The sequence below is a fragment of the Dufourea novaeangliae genome, unplaced genomic scaffold (genome assembly GCF_001272555.1).
Source record: "Dufourea novaeangliae isolate 0120121106 unplaced genomic scaffold, ASM127255v1 scaffold16, whole genome shotgun sequence".
Lineage (NCBI taxonomy): Eukaryota > Metazoa > Arthropoda > Insecta > Hymenoptera > Halictidae > Dufourea > Dufourea novaeangliae.
The window spans coordinates 2,129,593-2,143,479 of NW_015373891.1; the positions used below are offsets into that span (position 1 = coordinate 2,129,593).

At 39.0% G+C, this 13,887-nt stretch overlaps 2 protein-coding genes across 4 annotated transcripts; one reads left to right on the plus strand and one right to left on the minus strand.

Annotated features, from left to right (window-relative positions):
• Nucleotides 1–229: 229 nt before the first annotated feature.
• On the plus strand, nt 230–11,815 carry LOC107187906. The gene is made up of 6 exons (XM_015576107.1): nt 230–725; nt 5,775–5,880; nt 9,707–9,918; nt 10,002–10,109; nt 10,810–10,994; nt 11,473–11,815. Exons 1-6 carry the CDS (start codon nt 594–596, stop codon nt 11,630–11,632), a joined length of 903 nt encoding a protein of 300 aa, XP_015431593.1. The 5' UTR covers nt 230–593; the 3' UTR covers nt 11,633–11,815.
• Nucleotides 6,581–13,588, minus strand: LOC107187888. 3 transcript variants are annotated; one of them, XM_015576096.1, is made up of 4 exons: nt 13,479–13,588; nt 9,180–9,434; nt 8,639–9,066; nt 6,581–7,215 (listed from the first exon to the last, which is right to left on the minus strand). In XM_015576096.1, the coding sequence occupies exons 2-4, from the start codon at nt 9,419–9,421 to the stop codon at nt 6,680–6,682; spliced, it is 1,206 nt and encodes a 401-aa protein (XP_015431582.1). In that variant the 5' UTR covers nt 9,422–9,434; nt 13,479–13,588; the 3' UTR covers nt 6,581–6,679. The 3 variants fall into 3 exon arrangements, with proteins under 3 accessions (XP_015431582.1, XP_015431564.1, XP_015431572.1); XM_015576078.1 differs by lacking the exon at nt 13,479–13,588 and adding an exon at nt 13,052–13,166; XM_015576086.1 differs by lacking the exon at nt 13,479–13,588 and adding an exon at nt 12,672–12,763.
• Nucleotides 13,589–13,887: the final 299 nt, after the last annotated feature.

Below are 13,887 nucleotides of genomic sequence, written 5' to 3' on the forward strand. Positions count from 1 at the left end.
TGGACAATAGGGAAAAGACATACAATCAGCGTAGATACCGGTGCATTAACATCTCGGTTTCGATAACGACGAAGTAGTCATCGCGAAAAGCAACGGATAAAATGAAAAAAAAAAAAAAAAAAAGAAACGAAATGGAAAGTCTGCGACAGTGGCACACCGGCGAGAGGAACTACGCGTGTGTACGTGTGCCGTCGTCTATTGCGATCCGTACGTGAGCGGGTGACGCGTGTGTGTGGCCAGAAATACGCGCGGGGACGTATTCGCTTCGGCAGTCGATCGCGGCGCGAGCAGAGGAACCTGCTCAGGTGTGTGCGTCCTCGCGGTTTTCCCCACCCGGTGCGCGACGAGTGTAATGCGACCCTGTGTTTCTCGTAAACACGTGCCAACGACCAAGTTTTCCACGTAACAAAAAGAAAGAAAAAAAAAGAAAAGAAAAAACGTAGCCTCGTCAACTACTGAACCTGTCTGGTGTTCTTTCGTCGCGAGAAGATTTACACGTTCGCCAGGGAAACCAACTGGGTGGTGTCCTCTTCTTTCCGGCGTCAAAAGTGGATCCCGAGACAGCATTGGTGGATCGACCGTCACGTCCAAAAATGTCGAACTACAAACGGAACTCGTACATACTGACGAGCGTTTTCTTGATACTTACGGTTGGACTCTGTTTGGGCGAAGTCAACAAGAGGATCGTGTTTCCTTACCCTGTTCGCAAACAATCCGACTTAGCGGTAAAAATTTTCTATTGTACAGTAAATCCTCGATGAGTGTTCGAAGGATGTTTGGCATTGGACAGTAAATATTTCGTAAACTAGCTGCCATATGGAGCTGAAATAAATAGGATTGGGTTAGGAATTCCAAGCTCTATCACTGTGCTGAAGCTTATTTAGAACGTCGGTGTTATACCTGGGGATATTTCCTTGTTAGTGTCGAAGAGTCTTCGAAGATTCATCCAGGATTTACTGTATTTGTGTTCGAATGGTTAAAACAGGATGTATTCGATCGATTCCGTTCTCGTGCACAGAGTCTCCCTAACAGTCCCACGTTTTCCCCTCGGGTAAATAGCGCAATTATGTTGTCCGGCGTGAGGTGATTGTGAAACGAGCGTACCACACAATGAACCGACAACGGACAAGTTTAAAACCCGATCCGCCGTGTCGCGCGCGAATGACGTTTGGCGGGTCGCTGCTGCTGCGCGAGCTACGTGATTTTCTCGGCGTGAACCGTTGGGAACGCGATGTGGATCGATAAAATAGGTTTGTGGACGTACAAAAATCATTGTTAAATTAGGCGAAGAGTTTCTCTGATCGATCTGATAGTTATCTGGAGAAATTTTGTTAGGGTTTCTTTTCGAAACGACTGCGAAATCACGCGAATGAGGATCCGTGGAATCTGTAATTAAAAATAAAAGAATTAACTCGACAAAAGAAATTAGGCGAAAAGGGAACAGTGGAATCAGTAATTAAAAAAGAATAGAAGTAAAATCGTAAAAAAGAAAAATTAGTGGAATTAGTAATTCAGCATAAGAAATTAAAAAACAAAAAGAAGTAAATTGATGAAAGAAATTACGCGAAAGAGGATCCGTGGAATCTGTAATTAAAACTAAAAGAATTAACTCGACAAAAGAAATTAGGCGAAAAGGGAACAGTGGAATCAGTAATTAAAAAATAATAGAAGTAAAATCGTAAAAAAGAAAAATTAGTGGAATTAGTAATTCAGTATAAGAAATTAAAAAACAAAAAGAAGTAAATTCATAAAAGAAATTACGCGAAAGAGGATCCGTGGAATCTGTAATTAAAAATAAAAGAATTAACTCGACAAACGAAATTACGCGAAAAAGGATCAGTGGAATCAGTAATTCGAGGACCGTGGAAATCAGTCATTCGACGCAATTCTGTCAGTGTTTCTTTTTTACTGTTACCTCCAGCTTGTGTTGGTTACTAATAAATAACGATCGAATTATAAAATTAGTCGACGGGAACAAGAGAAAGTAAAAATTACCGGCACTTTTTGTCCCTGGAGTGTCTTGCGCCGAAAAGAAGGTCAAAATGTCGGTCCAAAAGATAAGGTCTTGTTTTTTTTTTTATCTTTCGTCAAGGCAAGTAATACGTTTCTGGAAGTAATATGTAGCGATAAAGAAAAGGAACTAGGTTTGATGGATATTACGACATCCTTGTCACCGGGAGCACATTTATTTTTCCTCAAAGACCTGAATGACGTCGATGGTCGAACAACACTAATGTCAAGGAGGCACGGGATACTCGATGTGGAAACCTCGCACGAAACACTTACGAACGCTCGTCACGGTGTCCCTGCGGTCCGATATATAGGTAATTGATTACACGTCATTTCGCGAATAGTTTGTCGATTACCTTGCGACCGTCTAATTTTATCGTTGCTTCGAATCCCGCGCCACGGAAGTCGTTCATTAGACCATGGGAACAGAGAAACTTAATGAGTACGATTAACTTTTAGTGATTATATCTGCTTCCAGTCTCGAATTTTGATGTAGAACGCTCAGGTGTGTTTCGTTCCGTGCACTTTTTGTTTGCGTCACACCTCTCGTTGCAACTCGAGTTGTGTAAATCATGTTCGTAACAGCTCGACGTCACTGTTATTAGTATTTTTATTCCATCTTTCGACTTGTTCCCTTGAGAATAAAATAAGATTCAAATTAATTCAGAATTTTCTGGGTCCTTAAACAATATTAATAATAATAGTAATGGTAGGAATGATCTATTAACATGTTCACTGTGATCAACTCTGTACGCTTTTTTTATCAAATTCTGTTCATTTAATTTTCACGAAGTTGATTAATACCAGCTTCACTAAAAAAAATTAACAAATGTTGAAGATAATACGCTTTTATTATACAACGATAAAACTGCAGATGTTATGCATTTACGAAATATGCAGATAAGCAGCACACAATGAAGTAAACGAATTTAATCAAGACTATTAATGTGTTTATTTTATTTGTTAATTGAGCAAATTTCATGACTGATGGATCAGATTTGTCTGTGATTCTGTGAAACAGTCTTTAAAATGGGTAATTTGCATAAGCATCCCAGTCTAGTAGGGAAAACATGAATAAGCAAAGTTACGACTTTAGATACATGTATCTTTCGTATCACAGTGAATATGTTAATACTAATGTGATATACACTTCCGTCCACAAGTATTACAACAGGTGTCAAGTGTGAAATAAACTTAAAAAAATGTTATGATGTTATTAGAGGTCCTGAATGAGTATTTCTAAAAAGTTACCAAAGCTGAACAAAGTATGTCTATAGGAAGTCTAAGAAAAATGGCCCCCAATGGAGTTTGGGACCCCCTCATCATTCTTACGAACTATCAAATTTTCCTGAAACGTGGCAGGTTTAATAATACTTAAGAATGGGAGTGTAAATCGTTAGACTAATTTGAACCCGTTAACTGTATTTGTCCACTACAGTAGACGCCTACTTTATCACTTTAAGTAATAATATCTGGAACATATTTCAACGATCGTCAGTGTGAAAATTTAATTAAATTTTTCAATGTCTCAAGTTGAAATCTATTCGTTACAAAAAGGTACAGATATTAGAAAATCTAATTTTCATATATGCAAAAGAATATTTTTTAATATTATCATTTAAAATTCGTCTTTAATAGTTATAAAATCTTTCAACTGTTCATTCATTGCGTTCACCCTAGTAAACAATCGCCTATCGATCGTCACAAAATACGACGATCCGTATCACTGAACCAATCGAGTCGTAGCTCGAACGAAGGAAAGGTCAGTGTATTTAAGAATTTGAAATATATTCCGCTGACTAATACGTATCCAAAAGCAGAGAGAAATTGAGGTTACGATTAACAAAACCCACATGCGACGGCGCAAAGTGTTGCAAGGTCGAAGCCTATTCTTCCGGCAAGGTCGCCATTTTATTTCACGGCGTTTCCGTTCGTATCGTGCCGCAATTATCGCGTATTTATCGAATACGTGTACGTACTCCAGTGTCGTGATGCAATCCGAACGATCGGCGGCTGGCGCCGATTATTATTGGCGGCCATTTAAAAGGTCGAGAGGCTCTCCGATCGAGCGCAAAATTCTCAGAAAGTAAAATGTCTCACGACCACGGATTTCACGATTATGCAAATCGTGTTCGTAATCTGTTTATCAAAAATACCACGTCGTCCCGTTACCCACGATCGAATTCCGTCTGCACCTGTAGAAATACTCGAGAGCTGCGTCGTTTTTGAACATAATTTACTCGAGCAACTGGGACGAACCAACCGATCTTCGAATCGTTCGAAAGAAGAAAAATTCAATCGTAAAAGGGGGACATTAACATCGAAGCTGGTTCTTAGAAGTTGGTATCCACATCGTCCCCCTCCCCCCACCCTTTTTTTTTGGTCGATGTTCGCGCGATAGAGTATATACAAAACCTGTTCCAAGTCGAAGGGCGAAACAACGTTCGAGATCCGGAGAAACGAGACTCTTTTTAAGCGTGTACTGGATCCAGGGTTGACCACTAATGCATAAAGATGTTTTTAATTAACGGTCCAAATATAGCCGTCGCGAAAGTGAAGAAATTCTTTAGAGTTTCCCGGATGATTGACCTGCGATCGTCCGGCAATCCTGATTCGATCGGTTGTCCGCGAAGCTGGTGACTCACGGATCGTTTAATACCGGGAATCCCCGATAATTATATACAAGATCCCGTTCGAACATTTTTCTTTTTCACCGTTCGATCGTGTTTCCTTCACTACCATTACCAATCCAGCTTTAATGCTAGAACTACCGACGATAAACGTGAAAAACTTTTGAAAATTTCGATATTAACTAATTTCTTCACTTTCATATCGTAATAAAAAGTGCAAAAGATCTGAGAAAATGTATTGTCATAATATTTTAATCGTCGTTGTAAGAGTGTATTGACAAGTCATTTTGACTTGCTTGGTAGTTCTAGTGTTAACCTTCTGGTGCATACAGGGTGTAACAAAAATATTGGAGGACCCAAAAATGGGAGACTCGTGAGATGATTTAACAAAGTTTTTCCTTAGCAAAAATGTTATCCGAGGCTTTGTTAACGAAATATTAACGAAAAACCCCGACCAGTCAGAGCTACGCGCTGTGATCGGTAGCCAACGTTAACGCGGGAATTCGGCTGGCAGACTCGCGCTCTGATTGGTTGAGGTTTTTTCGTTAATATCTCGTTAACCAAGCTTCAGTTAACATTTTTGCTAGGGAAAAACTTGTTTCAAAACACTTCACGCGTCTTCCATTTCCGAGTCCTCCAACACTTTTGTTACACCCTGTATAGAAGCTCGAACCATTGTTTGGAATAGCGCACCTGAGTACTCTTGTACCTGGCGATCGTCTTTGAATTCAGCGTGTCTCGATATGCATGACAAAACGTCGGAATTCTTACGCAAAACAGGCTTAAAAGCGGCTGATTAACACGTTCTTCGTAGGAAAAAATTGTTCCTGCAACCGAACAACGCATACCAAATTCCGAATGATCGTACGCGGTTTCCCGGGAAAATGACAATAAATTATATTTTCTTTTTTTCTCTTGAAACGATCTCCCGCGAATTCCCTTACAGTTACAAGTATCATCAAAATCGAGATCCGTAGTCCGCGGCGCATTATCGATACACCGTTTCCGATTAGATTACCGTTGCGCGATCGAGATAACGCTTCTCTGCGCGCGAGAAATTACGAGTTTTTTTTCCATTCGATCGTTCATGCCGCTGTCCAGGGTATTCTGTTTACTCTTTTTTTGATTTTTCAGAAAATGCTGGAAATTGCTAAGACGATCAATACCATGAATTCGGTCGACGAGTTTCTCAATCACGTGAAGAATAGACCGCCAGACTCAATAAGCATCAGTCTCACCAGTAAGTACACACGTTTCTTTATCGTGTCAATGAGGCGAGGACTGTTATGCATCTATATGAATTAATATCGTTTCGTTGAGGAAAACCGGTTGACTCGCGACGGCGTATGAAAAACACATGTGTAATAAGCAGTGCGATCTTGTAGATCGTGCTTTATTCGATATAAAGGAATATCAAAGTACGCCATCTTGAAACAATGGAGGATACCATTATACGGTGTAATATCGTATACAATACTTGTTATAATAATACTGTTTTATAGAGCGAGTTTCGGATGACGACACAGAGCCAGTCCGCTATCTTACCGATTCTCCTTTATGTAACGAACAGACACTGGTAAATAAAGCAACAACGATCACGGTAAATATCATTTGGTTAGATAAACGAATTAATCCGAGCGGTGTCTACCGGCAATTTCATTGCATAAATATCGCCCCGATTATCAGCGGAGCATGAGATCATTCGGTAAACACGATCGTACAAGTGAAACCTAAAAAGAATCAATACGAAAAGAGGCTTATAAAAACCTGAAATCGAAACAAATAGAACTGGTAATACTTAATCACTATCGGGTAAGTATTTTCCTGACATAAAATCGCCAGTATCGTAGAACGATCGTTAAAGAAACGAATTACAACAAAAATCTTTAGAAAAACATAAACCTAACTAAATCAATAGATTAGGCACAAATCGTCTCAGGAATGCATTTCCTGACAATATATAATTAAAAAAAAAAAAAAGAATTGGATTCTAATCAGTCTTCTGATTGTATCAACGACACCCGTGACTAGAAGTGAATCTAATTCGCCTCTTCTATCTTTGTCTCCTTCGACATTTTCGTTTCTTCGAAATCCGGTAACAGATTCACCTTACACTTGTTGGTGCCCTCGTATATGATCAGATGGATCTGATAGTTGAAGACGAACTTTTTCTTATTGCGATCGTTCTGATCGTCATGGTTCACGCAGGGTTTGTCGAACACAAGCTTGTTCCTCACGTAATGAGGTTTGAGCACGGGGTTAAGAGGATCTTTGATCGCAATCTCCGTGCCCAAGCTCGCCAGAAAGTCTTTGCGATCCTCGAAGAAGTCGACGTCCTTCAGGAAACCACCGAAATCGTTCGTGTTCGGTACCAGTCGATTGGTGATCTCGTTGATCTCCCCTAGGCTGAACAGTCTGGCTTTCGGCTGGTCGTAGAGCGTCGCGCTGTTTCTGCTTTTACGAGACGGCTCCAAGGTTGGTTGGTCCGTTAACGTGGAATACGCAATTTGCAGTTTGCACGACCGTCTCCAAGTGTGAACGTTCGATCTGGCCGAGATATACGCGTTCCAGGCACCTGCGATCGAATCGAAACGTGAATTTCATTGTGGGACCGATTGCCTAACTCTACTTGAGTTTACAGTGATCAATAGACTGCGGATTTTATGCATTTATTGCCCATTGGGGCCTGTGAAATACAAAACTTTCGTCAGATCTAATCAGTTTTCTAGTTTATTCCGAACCTAATATGATGCTTAAGAAAAGAAAGAAATTCCTACATTTACTCTTCTCTTCATTTTGCATGAAAATCCGCAGTTTAGTGATCAAATTACAGTATCATTTTTTTCTGTTCTGCAATATCCGCCGGACGATTCTTGTAGAGTTTCTTGGCCCAAAACCGGAAACGGAACTGCTCTATCGTCCTTGGTTTTTTAAAAACTCGAGATTTTGTACAAACGCATGATTTTGGGGAGAAAATTACTTATTAAATGAAAACTGAAAACATTAGAAAGGTCAATTTAATATTAGAAGATAGAAGAAAGTTTTCTGAATATACTAATGGATACAACTATTAAATTTTGTGGTTCTGAATGGTAGTAAATGGCCATTACAGTTTAAAAAGAGCGGATGTGAATAATTCTTTATCCAGCATGAATTTGCTACACGGAATCGGAATCTGTAGACACTTCTGAGGAAAATACCACTGAGAAAAAGTGTCGAAATAGTTTGTGATTCGGAGAAATCAAAGAAACATCTGTCGGCAACGTGTGGACTATGTTTTCGTGGATCGCCCAGTGGATATTACAGATCAAAATTGATGTTGAACAATGTTATTAGAGCCAGAGTACGAAAAATATGTTTTATTTTTGTGTTTATGTAAAAACAAAATCACGATATCAAGGTTTTTACACTGGATAATTTTTAATTAACAAGTGTCTACTAAACGTACACAAACAAAATTAAACTTGGCTCGTGTAATTATAAAAAAATACAGTTAACATCGTACGATCGTCAATTTATGCAGGTGGCTCTAATAATTTGATCATCCACTGTACTTGTATTCGTATTCTTTGAAGATACTAATGATCATTACATCCACATTATTTAATAGTTAAATCAGTAAAATTAAATTAGTTAAATTAGTACCATTGCTAAATTGAATTACAATATATTAAGTTTTCGTTGTAGAATACTAAAAAGAACGACAATTAACGTTATCATTGGATTCGTTTTGAGTTCCTTTACAACCCGAAGTAGGAATAAATAATGTGGTTCAGCTTGAAAAAAATACAGGTGACCTCGTTTTACCAATTAACAAATATTTTGTAAATCCTAAAATTCCAAAATTGTGGACACTGTTGCGAACAACATACTCTTTGTGTTCTTCTTGTAGACTAAATATGTGAATTATAAAAAGATAAAGTGTAGCAATCTAATTATTTATCAAACATTCCATACAGATCGGGGGGGGGGGGCGTACGAATAGAATTAACCCTTGCCTTGTTTCCAAACTCTCCGCGAGAATTCTATCTCGCCGTCAGCCTCGACGTACTTAACCGAGCTGGTTTCAACGACAACAGGCCCATCTCCTTGACCGCGCTCTCTCTTGATGGCTTTGACGGTTGGTGCCATTTCCTCTTCCAATTTTATCCTATTAATGCTCTGCTCGATCTCCTCTATGTTGGTCGACGAGATCTCGAGTTTGAAAAGATTGCTGAGATCACCCTCGTCCAGGCAGTAAGACATCTTGTCGATGTCCATCGCGGTGATTTTTTTCGGATCGATTTCGTTCTGATTAATATCCGTGATGACGTCATCCGCCGCCGACATGCACGTTTCTTGGAAAACTGTCTGACCTTCAAGACGACCGTCTTCGTTATCGGTATTAAACGATTCTTTGTCATTTCGATACGAACACACTCTTTTCCTGAATCACAAAATCCACAATTAGGACTTTTCGTCGTTTTCCTCGTTCGATAGATTTCGAAGAGAACTAAAACGAAATCTCTAGCCACTCTTGGGGTATTTCCATATTCTCACCGATTCGAAGGTTTCCGTTGGTAACCGATACTGGTACAAGGCATGATGGTTCGAAACATGTGCCTACTGTTCACCTTGTGGGCTTCCATGAAAGCAGTCACGTTTCGCCTGCCGGTGACCGTTCTGCCGAACCAATCCAGGACCACGTTCTCGGCCAGGTGGCTGTCCAAACCGGAAGCGAGACCGTCGACCAGAGCGAAGTAGCAATTCGCGAACGAGATGGCTTCCGCGTATTCGTTCATCGTACCGTTTTACCTGAAAGAATAACCGTCGGGGTGTTACGTAAAAGAATCTTACCCAGATAGCACATTACGCCTTGAATACGGCTCAAAGACGCCTCAGACCTAAAATGTGCGTCAAGGCATTATGTGCTATCTGGGTATAGGACTAGGCTACTTTCGACACCACAGAAACCGTGTAATGGGTAGACAGATAAAAAAAAAAAAAGGAAAGCTGGAATCGAGGAGAAATTCCCTGGCTAATTAGTGAAGACGATCGAAGGACATTTCAAAACGGCTTGCTTTCAGGCAGAATCGGTGACACCGAAGAACGCTCGAACGCCGAGCGACCAATTCCAGCGAAATGTATGCCCGAGTTACAACCAGTTTCGCTGAAGCTAGAGAACGATCCGTCGACCATCTATTATCCCTCTTGCACGCGTGTCAAGAGGTGCGGGGGATGTTGCAGTCACGCGTTGCTCTCGTGTCAACCAGTCGCGTCAGAGTTTCGGAACTTCGAGGTAAGTCAGAACTGCATTTTCACGCTTGTGTGTGTATGTCCAGGTCGAAGGAATTGGTATAGTTACCGCCATTTTGTTCAAAGGTACTGGTCGTCTCCGTGGAGACCGACGGGCTGAGCTATAAGAGCAAACAGATCGTGCCGTTGGAGGAGCACACGAAATGCGCGTGCGACTGCAGAATTAAGGCGGAGGTAATTTGAGGACAGCCGATAATTGGGATCTTCCTTCTTAAACCGGTAACACGCGGTTCGCGGGGCTTATCGTTCACGGTTCGCGGACACTTTCGCGCTTACATACACGCTACCGTACCCTTTAGTCACCGAACAATTTGGTCGGTTCGAGGAAATTGCGAAATTGAGATACAGACGTGAAATTCGACGTAGGAGCTGGACTGCTACTGCTGTATTTGTGCAGATAGCGAGTTTAAATTTACCCAGTTATCCAAAACTGCAAAGTCAAATTTTGTCCAATGTCTTTTGTAAAGTTGACACAGACGAGGTATTGGAGTAGACATTTCATCCAATGTATTTTTGCGGCCTACTTTTCTGGAGTTACGTTACCCCATTTCCATTTTAGTGACACTACACACCGTAGCACATGACGCCTTAGACCTAAAATAGCCGTAAAGAAGGCGTCTTCAAGGCGTCATGTGCTATCTATATTCCTACGTTTAAAAAATATTCTATGTACATACTAACACCTTTGCTGTTGAGGACCCTCTTATATGTATACATGGTTTATCTCTTGGAGTAAGTTCGAGAACGTTAACATTTAGAACACTATCTATGTACGAGGTGTTTCTTAGGGTATAAGAGTAAATTGAACAGAAGACATTGAAATAATATTTAAGATCGGAAGTGTAGCATCTACAGAGGAATATACCTTATTAAGCATTGCAACGTGAAACAGACATACTTGAAGGAGGAATGCAGATGCGCGTGCAAAAACGTGGACGAGGCGGAGAAATGCATAAGAAATAATGACACGAAGACCTGGGATCCAGAGCGTTGTACCTGTCTCTGCAGGGACGAACAAGAATGTTCCACCGGATACTACTTTGATCAAAACACGTGCAGGTGTGAGCAGAAAAAATAGGGCCAGTACTAAGGGAATTGGGCACTCTCTTCTCCCACTGCACTCTATTATCTCGCATATCGCGTAAGCTGTACACGTTGCACCAGATCTCTTTGTTGGATTCTTTTTTTTATGGGTTTTCTCGTTTTTTTTTTACTTTAACTGTGAAATTTACAATTTTGTTTTGTAATAACTTTTCCGATTTTATTTACGTAACCACTGTACTTACAAGAATGTACTACTGTTATAATACTTTAGTGTTTGTTTACTCCCATCTGTGTATGTACCGTAACAACCATGCTGTTACAGACTGAAGACACTTGAAACACGCATGGCTTTTTTCAATCATATAAGGTCCATTACTATATAATGTGTCCTTATTGGAACCATGTTCAGCGTTCTGAGTACTTTGCATGTTTCACTTAACTTTTAAGGTTCCCGGATGAATTCAAATCCTTAAAGTTAAAAAATGAATTCCAGATGCAGGCAAGTACCATTATCCAGGACATGGTTTGCACCGACAAAGGGTGCTGATTACAGATTTGGTCAGACAGAGAAACCAGAAAATGTTCCCCCTGTAATAGTTTCGCTAGATGCTGCAGATCCAAGGAGAAAACCCAAAGATGACCCAGAATACTAAGAGGATTAGCAACTTGTACACTACATCATAAGACTCGCGAGACAGCTATTTAATGGAACATGCTTATAGCTCAACCCTCCACCTTCGTGCCATTTTATTACAACACGAAACATGTATTTATAGTATTCCTGAGATAGTATTAATTTGATATTGCAGGATATAAGTCACTATATATTTACATATCAAAAGACTTTGTGATATAAAGAAATACATATAATTATTTACAAAATTTTATGTGCTATTTATTTTAAAATTAACACCTATGTTACTTTCACCTTGTTAAGGCAATCCACAAAAATCAAGTTAGCGGATATATTCTTGTTAACTATTGTTTCAAATGTTAAATTGATACTTGTAAACATATTATAAACAACATACACCGTGATATAAAAGCATATCAGAACATATGCCTCTTATTTGTATGAATCATTATGATTCGGCTATATTACTCTGCTCCAAATCAGCTACTATTCCATCTATATTCAATTTCTTGTGGCGTTTCTGAGCTTCCAAACAATATACAACCACAGCTTTGTTAACTTTTAAAAGAGTTCTATAACTGTTCGTTATGCTTCCAACTGATTCACCTATATCTCCTAAAAATATACAATAATGAATTTATCTTAATTTTGATTAACTTACTAACTACTGTTTACCTCTTTGAAGCATAGGATTTTACAATAAAAAAATGCATACTTGTACAGACATTTTTTTGTTTAAAATGTGTCAAAATATTATTTTAGTTCAATTACGTTTCGTTTTTAGTAACTTCACGATTTAAAAGTGGTTGAATAACGTTGCACCACGCGAGTTGAGCATAAAAAAAATGTGGAACATTTTTCATACCACCGTACTTGAAAGAGTTAACATATATTTTATAAAATTCAGTATATAACCTTATTCTAATATCTAATTTAAACTTGTAGAAAATACAAGAGTGTAATTAACGATTCTTATCAAATATTAGCAGTATATAGATAATAATATGTAAATACTGTTATGAATCAATTGAATTCATTTATAACCACTAGTCACTTACTAATAGAAGATGCAATATCCTCAATTGTCGACTCTTTTGTAATTTTTTTGCGTTTACGTATCTGCTCCGTTTCAACGTCGCTACCAGTTGTCGGATTCATTGTTTCTTGTGCAAATTAAAACTGACAATAATTCAAATAAAAGGCACGTGCGAAATGTTGTCTAAACAGACGCGTACAGCGCCAAACAATGAGAAAACTATAGAATCAGTCGGTTACAAAGGAGACAACGGACCAGTAAAATTAATTTTGTAAACATTTAAATATTATCAAATACCATGCATATATAGAAATCTACAATAAACCCATTATAAATCACAGCATTTATACAACAAAACAAATTAATTAGACGAACGTAATTTTCGACAAATAGGCAAGTTACCTGTTCGACCGCTGTTGAAGTCACACAAGAATAAAAATTCTACTTGCCACATTAAACTTTAAGGGTCATACTAACAGGCAAAATATAGAATTTGACATTAAACGGCTTAACTTTAATTTACGGTTTTTAGGCGCTCTTTGCATAAAAACTAATCCCCGACTCCAGTCTCTCTACACAAAAAACATTACCAACAATCAAACTGTACATACAGTACCACGTGGTACCACACAACTTCACTGCCACCTAATGGTCAGCAATGAAACACAGTACGTTCTACATATATCCTGTAGATGTCGCGATATAAGTGACCAAATGATCAATATCACGCGTGACCATAAATAAGTTTACAAAGAACATACTCCATTGGTTTCTTAAACATTGCATCGATTAACGAAAATTTAACAGCAACATCGGATATATTACGTACAGCTGTAATTATGTTCAATGCAATTTGTCGTATTTCGACACACACTGGAAATATAATCACACCCCAACATTATAACTCAAAGAATTCATTCTTCATCGTCACTGACACGTATAATTACATGCCCACCATTAAAACTCTATTCAAGTCGCTCCTCTACCTATTGAAGTTCGCCACGAAAGATAAAACTCCAATTTATCGACCTTATCAAACGAACATGCTTGTAATTTCATAGTTAAAAGACACACAACAATCGTGCACTGCGTGTAGAAATTGCAGGCTCGATTTTCGTCTATTTTTACCGCCTTGCAATTGATACGCGGTTCGCAACTCAAATGTACAACGGATTCCAATATCTTCCATTTAGCTGTTCGCGTTCGACGATCTCGCGGCTGAAACATTCGAATAAACG